This window comes from Microtus pennsylvanicus, chromosome 1 (genome assembly GCF_037038515.1).
Source record: "Microtus pennsylvanicus isolate mMicPen1 chromosome 1, mMicPen1.hap1, whole genome shotgun sequence".
Lineage (NCBI taxonomy): Eukaryota > Metazoa > Chordata > Mammalia > Rodentia > Cricetidae > Microtus > Microtus pennsylvanicus.
The window spans coordinates 132,484,718-132,503,086 of record NC_134579.1 but is presented as its reverse complement, the minus strand read 5'-3'; the positions used below and the strand labels follow the sequence as shown (position 1 = coordinate 132,503,086).

At 50.6% G+C, this 18,369-nt stretch overlaps 1 protein-coding gene across 6 annotated transcripts in view; it reads right to left on the bottom strand.

Moving 5' to 3' along the window:
* Positions 1–18,369, bottom strand: part of Chst8 (carbohydrate sulfotransferase 8) — a 135,956-nt gene that overhangs the window by 19,288 nt on the left and 98,299 nt on the right. Inside the window, exon 1 of one of the 6 annotated variants that reach the window (XM_075984542.1) lies at positions 6,347–6,390. The exons of 4 other annotated variants lie outside the window; for them this stretch is intronic. Coding sequence is in view for 1 of the 2 variants with exons in the window: in XM_075984536.1 (XP_075840651.1) it covers positions 3,284–3,368 (85 nt within the window). In the remaining variant the exon portion in view is untranslated. Of the gene's footprint in view, positions 1–3,283; positions 3,378–6,346; positions 6,391–18,369 lie in introns of those variants that run through there. One more of the 6 variants, XM_075984536.1, reaches the window with a different exon arrangement.

Here is an 18,369-nt window from a genome sequence, read left to right as displayed (position 1 = left end):
GGGCCGGTTGCAGGGACTGGGGTTAGCCTGGGACTCACGTTGCCTGTAGTGTATCCCACCCAAGTAGGAGACAGGGTGAGCAGGCACAAACTAGCTAGGCGGGAACCCTTCACTGCCCACAGTAAAGAAGGATGCTCCTGCTTCCACTCACCATCCTCAGTCATAGTGGAGGGCAACAACAATTCTGTAATTACTGTTTTGGGACCGCATGTGTGCCAAGCTCTGAGACAGAGAGACATGGGGTAGGAGAAAGCATGGTGTTCGCTAGATTTGTTAATGATTTGCTTTTACAGTCCCCGTTTGGAGGGTGCTGGATGTCTTACTATTATCCACATTGCTGGCCTGGTGGGTTGCAGAGCTGAGGACCACACCTGATTGGTGTTTTGGGTTTAGCCATTTAGCCACCAGTATCTCTCAGTGTCCTGGGAAGAGTGGCCACCAAGAGGGTTGAACGGGAGTTTAGGGACAAGAGAGGGCCACTGTAGGTCTCTCAACATTACCCCAAAGTCACGCTGTCAGAATGAGTTCAGGGTCCTGCCCTGGGCAGCCCACTCTGGGATCCCTGGGGGAGGCCGGTTTGCTTGGGTGGGTGCAGGGTATAGGGGGACACCTACCTGCCTGCTGGCTTGTAGATTGCTTCCGCAGGCATATGCACATCTGAGCACAATTAACATTTTGAGCACTAATTATTTTACTTGGGCGTCGAAGTCTGAGGATCCTTCAATTTCAGTTTAATTGGAGAAAAATGGTCATCAGTTATTACACAGCAGGAGGGAGGCTCCATGCTTCCTCAGCAGAGAGGGGCAGAGCTGCATCGGAGTGGGAGCAGATGGGCCCGGCTACAGCAGCTGGCTCTGGGGAGGGTGTGGTGGGTGGGGAGGGAGGGCCTTGGGCACCCTGCCCCATCGCTGTCCCTAACATCTGCTGGGGGAGGCTTGCTGGCCGAGGTAATGACTTACTGTTTTGTCCTTCTTCCATTTTCAGTAACGCGTCTGTTATACAAAGACCAACGGCGAGAGGAAATGGGATTCCTTATTAAGGGAGAGCTCATAACTTCATCGCATCCCCTTGAACTTGATAGTAATCTGAGCTCCTAATGAAATCCTCAGACACTCCCCGCCTGGCTGGCGGAGAACGCAGGTGCCAGTCTGGAGGAGGGGGGCTCTGTCTAAGGGGCATCTGACATCCTGATGCTCTAGCCAATTCCCTCCGGTGTCTCTCCTGAGTCTTGATTCATGGCGTCTCCTGGGAGACCCCTGAGGTTTCGGTGAACACAATTATGGGACATTTTGACTTCTGCCAAATTTGGGCCCGTTTAGAGAGAGACTGAAGCTGACCCACTGGCGAGGATGATAAGGTGGCCCCAGGGGCTTGGCTGCTGCTGGCTGTGGGATATAGGTGTCTGTTTTGGTAGCCCTCGGGATGAGCCTGGACTGCAGCCTGAGGGTGGGCAGTGCCTGGGACACTGGGAAGGGCTCACTTGTGTGGATCCTCCTTGGGTCTGGGCCTCGTGGTCCTGGGAAAGAACTTGACCCGATGAGGGATGAGCAGAAAAACTTACAGTCCATCTCAGTGAGCAGTGTTGCTGCGAAAGGGAAGTTTGAGCCCCAGAGAAACTGAACTCAGCTATAAACCTATTAGGGCAAGAGGTAGGCCGTGCCCAAGAACACACCCTCCCATTCCTAGTGGCTCTCCCCCATACTCAGTGACCCCTGGGGCCCCCATCCTCCTACCCTCCCCAACTCTTTCAAGTTCCAGAATGTCCCTGGTTGGAGAGAGTCCCTGCTTTCTCAGGGCCCTCTCAGACCTAAGGCCCACCTTTGAGCATCTCAGTCCCCAACCATACCACTTCCTGAACTGGCTCTCTCATTGTCCCCGTCTTTACAGAGGGCTTTGTCCCTTGCAGAACTCAGGTCCTGGAATTCATGGACAGGTTAAAGGGCTTTTCCACTTCCTTTCCGTTTTCTGCAGCAGAGTCTGTTGCGAGGCAACGGCATGCAAGAGGAAAAGGGATGCTTCCACAGCCTGCAGCAAAATCCGACCCAAGCGTGCTGTGAAAGCAGCTTCAAAGCTCCCAAGACTCCCTCAGAAGGTTTTTCAACAAGAAATATTTCATTTATGCAAGAAAAAACATGTAACATATAATACTGACACTATGAAGAATAAGAGCCGGGTGAGGATGCAGCCAGGGATCGAGTCCCTGTCTAGCATGCATGAAGCCTTGCAGGCTCAGCACTGCAAATAATGAAATAACCACAATGGCACCAACACCCAGGGATTCACCACCCAGAAGAAGATGCCAAAATCTACTAATGTTTGTGAAGTCCCTCCTGTGTCCTCCTGGACCTGCCAGCACCACCTCCCTTTCATTTTCCTCAAGACATAGCCTGGCTGCCTTCAAACTTGCTGTGTGGCTGAGGATGACCTTGAACTTCTGACCCTCCAGTCTCCACCTCCTGAGGGCTGGGATTACAGGGTATGCCAACATGCCAGGTTTGTGGGGTGAACCCAGGGTTTTGTACATGCCAGGCAAGCACACCACCAGGCCCCATTTCTTGCTTTCTTTCTGAGCTTTTTTTTTTTTTCACTTCTGAGCAGGTAAAAAAGAATTTTTTTTTAAACATGGAAACTTAGAATTGGATTCAGGAGAAATATTCACACCACAGAAATTGGCAAACACTACAAAAGCAGCCTTCATTTCTCCACTCCCACCCCACAGAAGGGGTATGAATAGTGTCAGGCCATTTCCAGGGGGAAGTGTCACCTTTCAAAAGAAGAGGCTGCTGTCCAAGGAGGTCAAGTCTGGGATTAAGGATACAGCTGGGTACCCCTCCTCTAGCCATACTCCTAGTGGTGGGGGAGGGGCGCACACCCCTGCTAAAGTCGATCTGGGTGAAGCTTCCGAAGTGCCTGCTAGAATAAGTTATAGCCAGGTCCAGATTGGAAGGGCCCCCCACAAATCTGCCCGCCCCCTCATTTTTATTCGATGGCTTGCAGTATTTACAGACCATTCCTTGGAGTCAAACACATGCTTACCAGAACTCTTCCTAGCCTGAAATTATTTATGACTTGGCATTCAGGGTGGAAAAGCAATTTTCTCAGAATGTCTGATGTCATGATATATAGTCCGTCTGACATGCATGTGCCCAAACAGATTGCCGTGTGGGCCTGTCTCTCGGCGACCAGGACCCCAAATTAAAAAGGGGGAATGAATGTAGCTCGGTGGATGCAGCCAAAGAAACAGCTCGAAGCATTTAACGGAAGAAGAAACCGCGCAACGCACCGGTCATCCGGTGGGATTGTTTTCTTGGAGTTTCTTGGGAGCTATGCGACGCTGGGGTAGTGTGAAGCTCGTCGTCCTGGTTCATGGCACCCACTTACACTTCCTGCCTGAGCCTCACTGGTCCAACACTGTCTGGGTCCCTGTACGCGGTGCGGATAAGCTGACAGAGGAACACCCACGGGTGTGTGGATACAGGACCAAGGGCACATCCGTACGACGACTCCTTACCTGTGAGAGTAAAAGGCCAAGATGTAGGCCAGATGGAAGCTCTCTCTGGCCAAACATTAAAGGAGCCCAGCACAAAAGAGAACACGGTCAAAGATCTTACTGACATGAAATTCCACAAGAGGCCAAAGTAATTTCAGGTGGCAGGATCAGATCGGCGGCTGCCCTGGGGGTAGAGGTGGGGGTTCTGAGTGACCAGAGACATGGGGGAATATTCTGGAGTGAGGGCCATACCGTGTGTCTCCACTAAGATGATGGTCCCTCTTTGTCAGAGCTCGCTTACAGTGCATGTGTTTTCTTGTTTACACATTATATCTTAATTAAATCGACAGAAAATGGTATGAACATATTTTAGAGTGTTAAAGTGCCAGGTTGTCTTATTTTTTTTTTAATGCTATTTTGGTTTTGCAGAAATCTTGCTTGTATCTCAGAACCAAATGGCAGCCCTTGGAAGGCTTTCATGAATCGGAAAGGGGAAGTGTTTCCAATAATGTCAGCTACCGTTCACTTTCAACCATCTTTGAATAAGCCAGGCAATATGGAAACACTGGGAATTTGCTTTCCTGAAAAGTAATCGCCAGGCAGTTTTTGTTCTCTGCCTGGGAAGTCTGAATTGGGGCCGGCATTGGAGCCGGGAGCTGGGGATGGGGCGAGGGGACATGGTGAGCTTGCGGGGTCGGGGGAGAGGCTGAGCCCAGACAAGACTGACAGCCCAGCCAGGACACTCAAAGCTGAGTCTCCCTACAGAGACTGCTCTCAGCTACAGAAAGTAACCTAGCCCAAGGTCACACCTCCCTCCCTGGGGCTGCCTGCATCCAGAGTTGATTCAAGTGGAGTTTGTGGGTCCTGCTTCTTTCCCAGCAGCTGGGACACAGCGATGTGGGCTCCAGAGCTCCTTGTGGGCTTGGCTGACTAAATCACAGCCCGAATTGTGCCTCCTTCAATTCTTACTGCCTTCTCTACCACAGAGGCATGTGCTCCAAGGTCACTCTTCCTACTCTGCCTGCCTGGCACAGTTTCTGATGTCCTTGAGGTCTTCCCTCAGCAGTCTGAGAGTGCACATGCCAAGGTGAAAGGTCAGAGGACAACAGCAACCAGCCAGAATGGGCGGGTAAGACACAGCAACGTGGCTGTTAAAATGTGTACTTTTGGTGAATGAAGCTCACACACCAGTGGAGGAAATACTCTGGTGTGTACAAAAGTGCATCTGGAAGTTACAGAGTGTGGGTCCAGTGGTAACTTGGGGACATTGAGTTGACTACCAACTGCCTCTTTGGTAGCCTATAAAGAAATTCTCCACTGGGTTCAGTGGTAGAGCCCCTGCCTAGAATCCCCCAGTGAGGGGCTGGTAATAAAACTCAGCAGCAGAGCACTCGTGGCCTAATACTTAGGAGAGGAAGAGGGAGAGAAAGAGAAACAGAAAGAAGTAGACACAGAGGGGAGGGAGGGAAGGAGGGAGAGAGGATAGAGAGAAAGGGAAAGAGGGAAATGGAGACGGGGGGGGGGGAGAAAGAGAGAAAATTAGAATGTTTCCCCAAACTTACTCTAGGTCTGGCACCTGAATGAGACCTGAAAAAACGAACTGGGACATCAGGACTGAGACTTGGACAAGTTCCCAGACGTCCCAGAGTCCTCTGGGCCTCCCGGCCTCCTGCAGTATAAGCTGGTCAAGAACACATGTCCTCCTTAAGATCGGCCCGCACACCCCCACAGAACCAGCGGCTGCACCCTTGCCGGAGAATTGCTGGGTTTGCTAAAGGAAGTTAGGGGTGACATCCCAGGAGAGAGAAGAGAGAGGTCCAGGAAACAGACAGCGTCAGGACCCAGGAGAGTAGGACTCACTGCTGAGGGTGCTCAGTGAGAGGACAGACTGTGAAGCTGGCGATGGAAGAACGGGAAAACCATTCAGAGAGGAGCGCTCCCCTGGGAGACGGGCGGGCGTCAAGCATGTGGAATGGATCCTGGGAAAGATGCTGCTAGGGTGGCTGTAAAAAGCCGGGAGGGAGCAAGCCAGCAGCGATGACGCAACTGCTGGTACAGATGCCAGATGAGAAGCACAGGTTGCCAGAGATGACCCTTCCACATCGGTGAAAGACTCTGCTGGGTGTGTTCGTGGGAGACCTGGCAGCACCCCCCTTTTATGTTTTTTTTTTTTGTTTTTCGAGACAGGGTTTCTCTGTGGTTTTGGAGCCTGTCCTGGAACTAGCTCTTGTAGACCAGGCTGGTCTCGAACTCACAGAGATCCACCTGCCTCTGCCTCCCAAGTCCTGGGATTAAAGGCGTGTGCCACCACCGCCCAGCAGCACCCCCCTTTTAGTGAAGTGCTAACATCTAATAGAGCTTCAAGGCTGAATGTGGAAGACGCCATCAGTGACTCGGACTCCCTGATGGATGCAGGACAGGATCTTGGAACAATCAAAGCCAAATTGCGATGCCTGGCCATGATAACCAATGTGCACACTCATCCCAGTGTCAGTCCCAGAGGCTCACCTACAGACGGTCATAGAACACAGCATCTCCAAGGATGAGAGAGACGGGCACCAGCAGGGAGGGTACTGCCAATATACACACCAGAAAGAAATCAAGGAGGCATGCTGGGAGGCAGAGGGCAGGCCTCCCAGTAAAAGGACACAAGCCACATCGCAGATCCAGAACTCAACAGTCAGAGTGATGGCAGTTCCCCGTTAGGAAGCACTCCATGGTGTCACGGGAAACAGGCAGAGCAATGCTCCCCAGTTCCTCCCTGGGAACCCACTGTCACAGCTGGGATACCTAGATACTGGGGAAAAGGGAGCACACAACCATCCCTAGACTTTTGGTCCAAATTGGGATTTATACCTGGTTATTTGGCCCCTGGGAGCCCTTGGCTGAGCAGGTGACAAGTGGTCCCTGTGTGGCTCAAGCTGGGCTCACTGTGGTCACTTCTCCTCTGTCCCTGGAAGTGGACAATGGATGTCTGTGATAACTGGCAGGGCCTCCATGCCCTTGGCCTGTGGATGAAAACAATCATAGTAGGGCATGTCTAATGAAAGCTTAGAAATGTCCCTTTGTGCCGGGCGGTGGTGGCGCACGCCTTTAGTCCCGGCACTTGGGAGGCAGAGGCAGGTGGATCTCTGGGAGTTCGAAGCCAGCCTGGTCTACAAGAGTTAGTTCCGGAATGGGCACCAAAGCTACAGAGAAACCCTGTCTTGAAAAACCAAAAAAAAAAAAAAAAAAAGAAATGTCCCTTTGTGTTTTGTCTTTTTTTTTTTTTACATTTATTTATTTATTTGGTGGGACTAGCCAGAAAACCTTTATATTTTGCCCTAGAGTTACTTTACCGGTTTTGGTGTTTTGAGGCAGGATCTGTCCAGTTAGGTCAGACTTGCCTTGAACCCTTAATCCTCCTTTCTTAGGTTTGCAGCTGGTAGCCTACAGGCATGGGCTACCATGCCTGCTCAATTGCTAAGGTTACTGCTTTAGTAAGCCTCCCCCTTTGATATGGGGTCTTCTATAGCCCATACTGGTGTCAGACTTACTATGCAGCTGAGAATGCCCTTGAACTCTTAATCCTCCTTCCTCCACCTACTGACTGTTGGATTTCAGGTATATACCATCCAGTTTATGTGGTACTGGGGATCGAACCCGGGGCATAGTGCATAAGAGGCAAGCCTTCTGCACACTGACCCACATCTGCAGTCTCTAACCATCTCCTTAGTGAACATTCTCAGCTGCAGTCTACTATAAAGCCTGACACGCCACACACACAGGTGGAATGATCACCACGCCTAGTGCAGGAGCTGGGGTTGGAAGCAGAAATGACTGAGGATCATGATTGGCAGCACAAGGGAACACTCTGGCAGAGGTCAGAAGTAACCGACAACGAGGCAGTCCAACCCAGGCTTCGGCGGGCACCGCAGATCCCTGCATCACAGCTCAGCTACTGGAAGGAGGAGGCTGTTTTCAGGACCACAGACAGCTACTCACGTATGGCTGATCCCAGGTCCTTAGCTCTGGCATAGCAAGCCTATGGAAGTGGAAGATGCGAAGTCTGTCCTACCTTTCACCATTAGTAACTGATGGGCCTACGACTGCCTCGACAGTGGGGGCAGTTCCTTGTGGTCCTTTCTGTTCAGAAGCCAAGATATATCATACGTCATGCTGTGCAGTGCCAGTTCTGGGGGCTGATGTAAAAATAATTTGTCTCTAGGGATCTTCAGTCTCTAGTGAGGAAGACAGATGGATGGACAAGGGACAGACTCCAGGGGCCCTAGACTTATGGTGAGAGAGAGAGAGAGAGAGAGAGAGAGAGAGAGAGAGAGAGAGAACAAACAACAGACACACACACACACAGAGACTCCTTGCTGGGCTCTAGTCCCAGGTCTATCAGTCAATTGTGTACGGCTGTGATGAAATACCCACAAAAACAATTTAAACGGGAGATTTATTTCAGCTCGTGGTTTCGGACTACTCAGCCCGTGGTGACTCGGCTCTCCACCTCTGAGCCGGTGCTGAGGCAGAGTTGGCAATGGAGGGAGTGTGGGCTGTGGGCAGTGGGCAGTGCAAGTGGAGACTGAGGAAGAGACTAGACAAAGACCCAACCTCAGAAACCGACTTCTTCCATCAAGGCCCCACTTTCTAAGGTTTCTAGAATCTTTCAATATAATGCCACTAGTTAGGAACCATGTGTTGAACGCATGAGTTTGGGATGGATGCTTCATATTTAAGAAATAACACCAGGAGCCTGCCAGTTAGAGTCTGAAGAAGTCTTCTCACCTATAGGGATTGGGAATTTCTGCTAGGGAATCTCACGGCCCACAGTGAGGGCAGAGATGCGTGAGATTTGCTTGTCATGAGGTTTTCTACTTCAATCTCTTAAGGGTTTCTGGAAGGTCCCCGCCCAGGCTCATGTTCCCATCTAATCCCAGGGTAAATTACAGCCACCACAGCAAACTGACTTTGAAATGATTTAATGTGTGTCCTTGTGTGTGCAAATTCATGTGGAGGTCAGAGGTCAACCTTGCATGTAGTTTGTCAGGAAGTCTGTCCTACTTGATGCCTTCCTTTCTCCCCCGCCCTACCCCCCCCCCCCCCGCCTCTCTCTTTCAAGACAGTGTGTCTCATTGACTTGAAGCTCACTGAATAGGTTAGGCTGGCTGGCCAAAGAGCCAGGGAAACTTGTCTGTCTCCACCTTCCCCAGGTTGAGGTTACAAGTCCATGCCATTATGATCAATGCTTTTCAGCGTGAGATCTGGAGACCAAACTCACGTTCTATGCTTGTGTGGCAGGCATTTTGCCAGCTAAGCTAACTCTCCACTCTAAAATAACTTATTTTACATGTTTATTTGATTACTCTGTGTGTGGGGGCACACATGTGTGCAAGCACGTGCATGTGCTGCAGCACCCAGTGGCAGCCAAAGGGTTAACCTACAGACTCAGGTCTCTCCTGCAGTGTGGTTCCTGGAGACAGAGTGGGGCTTGTCTGATTCTTCATGATGCCCTTGTTTGTCAGCCGAGACCCCACCAGAGCCTTTGGTTATCTCTTTTGAGAGACACCCTGAGACTAGACATCACAGAGGCGACTTGATTTCCGTGTCAGGGGATGTCAGAAGAACCAAGGTGATGTTTAAAAGTCAGTGAGCACGTGTGAACTGGAGGGAATGTCCTGGGTGCATGAATAAATCTGAATCCCATGCAACACAAGAACAGATACATAGTTACACACCCAAGCACTCCCAGCCTGAGCACCACTCAGGCCTTCCGCTGTGACTGGACCCTCAAAGTAAACAAATGAATTGTTGTCTAGTTATTCACTAACTCCAAGCACACAGGATAAAACTGGTGCAGTAGGGGTGAAGGAACTGCAAACAGTGGGTATTGGGGCTGATCGGATTGTCTGAAAGGCAAGATAAACAACTACTCAGCCATGATGGGAGGAAAAGAGGGAGGGAGGGAGGGACAAGATTCTTGCTTCTGTGACTTCCAGGGGATGAGTGGAGTCCAGGAGGGACTACAGAGTCATGGTAAAGTGTCTTACTGGTAAACACTCCATTCCCTGGGAGCAGGGAGAGTCATCCGGGGCCAGAAGCGGTCATGACTGAGTGCGGGGAGAGGCAGAGGTGGAGTGGTTTGAACTAAAAGCTAAAATGAGTCTCTATATCTCCACGAACGTACATTTTTCTTGCTCACTCTACCTCCCTCTGCAGATGAGAAGGAAGTGATGTGTGAAGGCAAGCCCACAGCTTCTCACGGTCAATGAGTTTCTGAAGGAGGGAGAGGCTGTCCCTGGATACTGCCTGATTTCCGTAGACACAGTCGTCACTAGGAAGCCCTTCCAGAAGGCCAAGGAAATGGGACCCCAGAGCCTTAAGGAGTCAGCGTGATTTCTCCACCTCCCCATCCTCTCTCTCCTCCTCTAGGAAACAATCTGCTCACTTGTTAAAGAACTCAGGCATCAACTCTGCAGATGTCGGAGGAGAACTAATACCTATAGCAGAATAATAGCGCGAGGACTCCTTGCTGGGTCTGCTTCATTGAGAGTCAATTCCTCATTGCCTCTAAGAGGACCGTGGCTTTGAAGCGATATGAGAACGTACTTAATCCTGCCCAACCTGGGGCCATCTGTTTAGTGGCATCTTGCCAAAATTCCTGGGAAGGGGGCCCTAAGTGACAGATGATTCCTGAATCCTTATCTCTCTGCATCTCTTCCATCTTCCTAATCAATGCAGAGACCAAACGCTGTGAAAAATTTCCAGGCAAACACTGGCAGGGGCGCCTAACCCGATCGGTGTAAAATCCTACACCCCCACGGTGCGTGGGCCGTCATGGAATCCCTAAATCAGCCCTAGGAAGTTCGAAGCAGCCAGAGTCGTGGTGTATTTATCTAGCATGGAGGCCTAGCTTCATGTCACTTCCTCATCAAGAATGGGGAAAAGGGTAATTGGATTTAAATGTCAAGATGTTCCAAGTGTAGGGTGGAAGACACATATCTATTTTCTTGGCTACATTTTTTTTTTTGGTTTTATGGTAATGAAAACTGCAGCCACTTGTTGAGGGAAGATGGGAGCACATTCGTTCGGACTTGAAGAAAAATGCTGAAGTAACAGCCAGAGGGCAGGCGAATGACTATCAGATGGGGGGGGGGGGAGTAACAAGGGACAAAAGGAAGAATGAGAAGACTTGGCAAGACTCAGCTGGGCAGAGGACATTCTGGAGAGGGCCCAGGGAGAGCCCAAAGGAAGAGATGTCTAGGACATCAACCCTGGGAAGATGGCCACACTTCAGAAAGGAGTACATCAAGCTATATGGGCCACAAGAACAATTCTTTTCTGGAAACTCTGTCTTGTGGCTTTTTTTATTTTTAAAGATCGTCTTGTATTTTAAAATCACGGGTATATGTATGTGTCTGGGTGTAGAGTTGCACATATGCATGCAGGTGCCCACAGAGGCCAGAAGGGGGCATCAGATCCCCTGGAGCTGGAGTTACAGGCTGTTCTGAGCCACTTGACATGGATGCTGGCAACTGAACTCTGGTCCTCTGCAAGAGCAACCCACCCTCTAAACCTCTGAGTAACCATCTCTCCAGCCATTTTTGCAAACAAGATTTTGAAACCGCTATTAGGGCATTGAAATGCTCCTGTATTTAAACACTCATTCTCTAGCAGATAAGGCTGTTTTGGATGGTTGTGGAATCTTTGGGATTTGGGGGATGTAGTTGCTGGAAGTGTGTGTGAGGGGGGTACCACCAATGACTAGCTCCACTTCCCGTCTCATTTTCTCTTCTTCCTGTTCTACTAAGATGTGCTAGGTGCCACTGCCGTGGACACAGACATTCTAGCTCTCATGCCTTCCTTACCATGATGAATTTACGTCCCCTGAACCCTGAGCCAAAATAAACTTGTCCTCCTTCCAGTTGCTTCTTCCTCATTTTCTGGTCACCGACAGGATGAAAAGTTAACATAAGGAGCTAACAGCATGGGAGGCGACCCGTGTCACCTTTGTTTCGGCTGTAACCATGTCCCCTTCCAGTCCAGGGCACTCAACTTCTGAGGACAGTTGTAAATGTAAAACTCAGTGTCCCCATTCCTGGCTGTGACCCACGCATTATTTCACGGGCTACATTCTACATGACCACAGACCCCCAATTTTCAAAGTCTGGGGTAAGGACATGAGGGAAGTAGCCAGGTTGCTACTTTCTGCAAAGATGGGACAAAGGTCTGGACTGGCCCTTCCCAGCTGTCCCGGGTCAGATGACCACAGTGGGCAATCACCCCATGTGACCTGGCAGCTGTGCACAGCACCTAAGTGCCTTAAGAGGATCCTTTCTCAGTGAAAGCGAGGCCATCATCCCACAGGAGGGCAGAACAGTGAGGAATACGTCATAGACTGTTAGCGGAACCAACCAGGAGCCTTTCTGAACAGCTACTGAAGTATCACCACTCCACACTCTGCGACCATTCTGATTGGATGGGAGTGGGGATGCTGTATGACCCTGACACACAGCCATGGTGACCCTGGCGTGGTGGTCTGAAAGAGAATGACCCCCATAGGCTCAGACATTTGAGTGCTTGGTCTGCAGTTGGTGGAACTGTTTAGGAAGGATTAGGAGGTGTGACCTTGTTGGAGGAGGTGGGTCACAGGGAATGGGCTTTGAGGGGTCAAAAGCTCACACCATTGTCAGGGGGCTCTCTCTGTCTCCTGCTTGTGGATGAGATGTGAGTTCTCAGTTACTGCTCCAGTGCCGTGCCTGCCTGTCATGCTCCCCTCCGTGATGGTCATGGACTCTCACCATCTGGAATAGTGAACCCCAAATAATTTTTTTTGTAAGTTGCCTTGCTCATGGTGGGTTTTTTTTCCACAGCAAAAGAAAAGTAATTAACACATCTGGTTAGACTCAGGCTTGCCCATTACCCATCAATATTCATAGTTGACTAAGTGAGGTGAAGGTGCTCAGGAGTTGGGGTGCAATGGGAACTATACAGATCCAGCAGCAGGTCTGGCATGACCGACCCCTGGTTGGTACTCCACTGCTGACTTCCCAAACCACACCTGACCATGAAGTCCTCTCCAGTCCCCTTGCCCTCCAATGATCTACATCTCAGCTCAGAAAACATGGCCAACACAGACAAAGAAAACAAGTTGCTCAGCCTGGTAGTGGAGTTTGGAGTACAGTCCAACCGCAGTGGATTCCAGACACTGTCTCCACTGGGGTGTTCTCTAAGGACAGGGGGCATCCATCTGGACGGTCTCTAGGCTTAGCATCCACAGCAGCGGGGGCGATGCAAAACGCGCTTGCTATAGAGAATTAGCGATGGGCTCCAAGCCCGCCTCTAGGTGTCTGTCTCAGTCACCACAAATTGTTGGCTTTGTTGGATGGTGGTCACCTATGGCCTCTCTCAGCAGGAAGCAGTCAAGGACACTGCCCCGTGGATGAATGGGTATCACAGAAAATAAGCATCCCTAATTAGCAGCACATGTAAGAGACTCTGCACTCCACTACAGACAGTGGTTAGGGGACTGTGATTTTCTGGATGGGTCTGAGAATGAAGTGTTGTGGTGTGTGTGTGTGTGTGTGTGTGTGTGTGTGTGTGCGCGCACGTGTGTGTGTGCTCTGTGTGCAGTGTGGTGGGATGTCTTGGCTGGTGGTCTGCACTCTGCCTCCTCCCTCGCCCATCCACACGGGGGGCCATTTGCTCCTTTGTCCCTTTGCTCTGCCTCCCTTCCAGTTCAGTTGCTCTGACAGTGAGGTGTTCGAAGCCCTGTCTTCTGGATATGTCTTTAATTCTCTACTGTGAGCTAGGTCAGGCCTCCACGGTGAGAAGGCTCTAGGCAGGGGACAGGGGGACCTGTAGCTGCCCTGTCCCTTTCTCTTCCACACCCTCACAGCCAAGCTGCTGGCAGGAATAGTTTGGCAGCTAGGATTTTCTGATCCAAAGCCAGGCCTGGCACTGCGGCTTGCCAGAAAGCACATGCCTTTAAGAGAATGTCTTTTCTCTTCTGGGCTGGGGACTTCCCTGCCTGGGGAGCTGTAATGGGCAGGAGGGGTTGGGGACAGCCCTAAGAATGCTAAAGCATGACAGCAGACAGCTGTTGATACCCTCTGCTCAGCACCAAACGCCTTCCCATCAACCACACGGAGGAACATTCCCCTGGGAGTCACAAGCCTGGCCTGTAGCCACCCTCACGCCCTCATCTCCATTCCACTTGAGGTGCAGCGCTGTGTTGTACTCTGTGGGTCCAAGCCACCATCTTCTCACGCTGATAGGAGCCTGGGCTTGGAGAGTTCATTTGATTATCGACCGAGGCTCACAAATGTCTGCCTCTTGGGAGGCTAGAGCGACATGAGGGTCCTGGACGGGGCTCCCAAACATAAACTGGGATAGTCAGAGGGTATTTGGGCTCTTTGTAATGTGTTCCTTCGGCTCTGAAGCTATGGCCACTTTGTGCATAAGTCTGGTACGGCTGCACTTGTCTGTGGTCCCGGCACCCAGGAACATGGAGGAGGGGGTGGAAGTGTAAGAGCTGGAGCACGGGAGGAACCCTGTGAGACTGTCTTCTCTACACAACATGGCTGTCACACTCATGAATGCACTGCGACTGTTGGGCCCTTCAATATTTCATCAGGGGCGTGAGAGGGCCCCACAGGGTCCACCTCTCCCTGAGAAGCTCCTGGCAGTTAGTGGTTGCTAGGAGGGGAAGAGTCGCTTCTACAGTGGCGTATCTGTCCACTGTGTGTGCCTGTGTGCATGCTAGTAAATAGCTCTCTTCGCAAAAAAATTCTAATTCAACTCAGTGGGACCCCACACACACATACTTGCACACACCCACACACTCACACACATACACACACACACTCACACATATTCACGCACACATACTTACACACCTACTCACTCACACACACAACCCCCCCATTCACATACTCCCCCACACTTACACACTCACGCATACTCACAGTCCCCACATTCACACATGCACAACCCCTTACCCTCACACGCTCACTCACAACACTCACACACACAACCCTCACATTCACACACACACACACACACACACACACACACTGACACACACAAGAATTCAGGGAAGGGACTTGACGGGAAGAAGAGGTTCATTGTGGGTGGCGGGGGGTGGGGGATGAATAAGATTAAAATATATAATAAACATGTACGGAACTGTCAGACAATAAATAAAAATTGATTGTAGAAAGAGGAGGGCGAGGAGGGAAGCCTGAAGCATAAATTACGGGTGGGATTCACAGAAGGAAGAAACACAGGAGCCATGGAGGTGAATCTGGGGTCAGTGGAAGCTGCAGTTCCCAACTTCGGAGCAGCCATTTAGACAATCGTTCCCTGAAGGCCGGGTGTTAGGGGCTCAGCCTCCAGCACAGGGCGCTACTGGGAAGCTATGGGACTTTTAAGAGGTGGTGCCTAGTAGGAGAAAGCTAGGTTCTCTAGGGACTCACCTCCATGAGGCTCTGCTGGACCCAGGCTTCCTGGTGAGCAATGTGTTCAAGCACACACTGCTACTCAGCCTCACCATAGGCACAGAAGCCATGGTTCCACAAGCAACCCTGGTCTGAAACCTTTTCTCATTATCAGCGGATTGTCTCTGATATTTTGTTACCATCATGGAGAGCTGACTAACATACTTGGTAATGGGTTGTAGTATAATTAAGAACTTCTCTGGAGTTGGCCCCCGGGTTCCTGAGCTATAGCTGTAAAAACTCCCATAATTTCCCGCCTGATGAGATAGCTCATTATGTAATGAGGTCACCAACTGTAGGGAACTCTTAGAGAGCCCCAAGATGGAGGCCAGTCATCGGAAATATCAACCACTTGAAATGGAGGGTGCCTGATGTCTGAGGAGAGGATGGTGGTGACTGGGGACTAAGGTCAATCATGCGGCCAATAAATCCAGACTATTCATAATCAAACAAAACCCACTTAACACTCTGGAAAATGGAGAGATGGGTCAGTGGTTAAGAGCACTGACTGCTCTTCCAGAGGACCCAATGGTGACTCATATCTGCCTGTAACTCCAAGACCAAGGGATCCGACGCCCCCTTCTGGCTCCTGTGAGCACTGCACACATGTGATGCATATAGACACATGCAGGCAAAATACCCACATGCATAAAATAATAATTAAAAAGTGAAATTCCAGACAAAGTTCAGAGGACCTTGCGGTGAACAGGCTGAGGTGCTGGGAGGATCATGAGTCTAGAATCCACAGGAAAAGAGGGCAGCTTCTGTTTAGGACTCCGCTAGCCTCTGCCTCTGGAGGGTCCTTTCTACAGACTGTCACTGTCAGCACAAAATTCTTTGGACCTTTCTAACAAACCCTTGAACATGAAGTAGTCATGCTAACTCCCCGGCCTGGGCCAGCAGCTGGTAGCCTGGAGACCTTTCATGAAGCTGAGGTGTAAAGAAAAGCCCGTCTCATGGAAGACTCTGTCCTTAACTTGTGGGGTTTGATGTTAACTCACATGGCCAATGTCATGGTTTTATTGCAGCCCAGACCAGCTGGGGGTGGCCCAGAACAGGAGCTCAGCAGGAGCAGCAAGCTTCCAATGGAGAACAATGATTCCTGATACAAGGACTAGACAACAGGGCCTCAGAGTGAAGAACAACTGTCCTGGACCTCATCCTTACAGCAAAGACAGCTGTGAGCAGCTGCGGGGAGGGTGTGTGTGTGGGGTGCTGGTTTCCAGGGAGGGTGTGTGAGTGGGGGGGCTGATTTCCAGGGAGGGTGTGGGGGGGCTGGTTTCCAGGGAGGGTGTGTGTGTGGGGTGCTGGTTTCCAGGGAGGGTGTGTGAGTGGGGGGGGCTGGTTTCCAGGGAGGGTGTGTGTGTGGGGGGACTAATTTCCACGGAGGGTGTGGGGGGCTGGTTTCCAGGGATGGTGTGTGTGGGGGGCTAGTTCCCAGGAAGGGGGGGGGTTGGTTTCCAGGGAGGGTGTGTGGGTGGGGGGTGCTGGTTTCCAGGGAGGGTGTGTGGGTGGGGGGGCTGATTTCCAGGGAGGGTGTGGGGGGCTGGTTTCCAGGGATGGTGTGTGCGTGGGGGAAGCTGATTTCCAGGGAGGGTGGGGGGGCTGATTTCCAGGGAGGGTATGGGGGGGCTGGTTTCCAGGGAGGGTATGGGGGGCTGGTTTCCAGGGAGGGTGGGGGGGCTGGTTTCCAGGGAGGGTGGGGGGGCTGGTTTCCAGGGAGGGTATGGGGGGGCTGGTTTCCAGGCTTTGCAAAGAAAGACTCCATTAGAGTGGATCCCAGTCCAGAGACTAACTCACTAACTCCCATGCAAACTGCACGTAGTGGCAGAAACCTGGCTGGGTAAAGGAGACACCCAGCTGCGGAGAGCCCCTCATTCCCACACTTCAGTCTCGACGCCCCTAAGGCTGTGGCAGCCTCCCATGCCAGGTCTGTGCCAGTTGCGGGGATGTATCAATACTTGTCACTTAGCTGTGACGGGACAACCGACATTGGGAAGGTTTTGTCTGGGCTCACAGTTTTGACTCAGTACAGCGAGGAAGGTGTGGGGGAGGTCACGGCAGCAGAAGCCCGTGTCAGAGGCTGTTCCCAGCATTCTGGACTAGAAAACGGGAAGCCAGACCAGAATTTTAGGTGGGCTACAGCCATCCAAAGGCTCGCCCCCATGACAGACCTCTGTCACTCATTTCTCAAAACCATGCTAACGTTGGTAACCAAGTGTTCAAATACAAAAGCTAGTGAAGATATTTTTCACTCAAACCATAGCACAGCAAACTAGAGAATCCAGCCCTAGCCCCACCGTGAGCGCCTTGTGGAGAACCTGAACCTTGTCTGGAAGCACCACACTCCAGAGACTAACCTGGGGCCCGGACGGGATGGAAGAAAGACCAAGCATTTGCTTGGCCGCGCACTGACTGAGGTTTCCACATTCTCTCCTCAAATACCCGCTTTTAACACAAAACATTTATTCTTTATTCTTAACAATATGAATGCATATGTGTCTGTGTGTATGCACACAGGAGTGCAGGACCCATAGAGGCCAGAAGATGGCATCACACCTCTGGAACTGGAATTACAGGAGGCTGTGAGCTGCCTGATGTGAGTGTTAGGAGCCAAAATGCAAGTTGTCTGCAAGAGCAAGGTGTGCTCTTAACTGCTGAGCCATCTCTGCAGCCCCCTTTTCAACTTTATGAAGGAGAGAAAGCAATATGTATTCTATAAAGTTTGAATTACTTGTGCTGGGCAATGGTAGCAATCTACAGATTTGGCCACATGGTCATTAGGGGACATAAGTGGCCATCAATGGCGGGCTGTGCTCCTAAGACAGCATGCTTGGTAGGCTGCGTACACTGAACACAATTGTAACTTAAGATCACTTCATATACACATGGGATTTTATTTAGCCATAAAAAAAATATCATGTAGTTTTTAAAAAAAAACTGGATAGAACTGGAGGCAGTTTTGTTAATACAAGTTAACTTCAGACAAAAATCATGTTTTCTCTCATATGCAGAATCAAGGCACAAATATCTTAAAATTTCAAAAAGCTAGAGATGAAAGAGATATATTAGATGTATCCAATAAGTCTACATACACACACACAACAACAACAACAACAACAAAAACAAACTGAAGAAAAGCCAGAGATAGTTTGGTGGTTAAAAGCACTGGCTGCTCTTCCAGAGGATCTAGATTTGATTCCCAGTACCTACCCAGAGGCCATCAACTCCAGTCCCAGTGGATCTGACTCCCTCTTCTGGTCTCTGCAGGTACTGCGTGCAAATGGCGCACAGCCATGCAGTTAAAACACCAATACCCAAAATACAAGTAAATAATCTCTTAAAAGATTAAAGGATTCTGATAGCATCGGATCTTTCAACAGCAACACTGAGTTC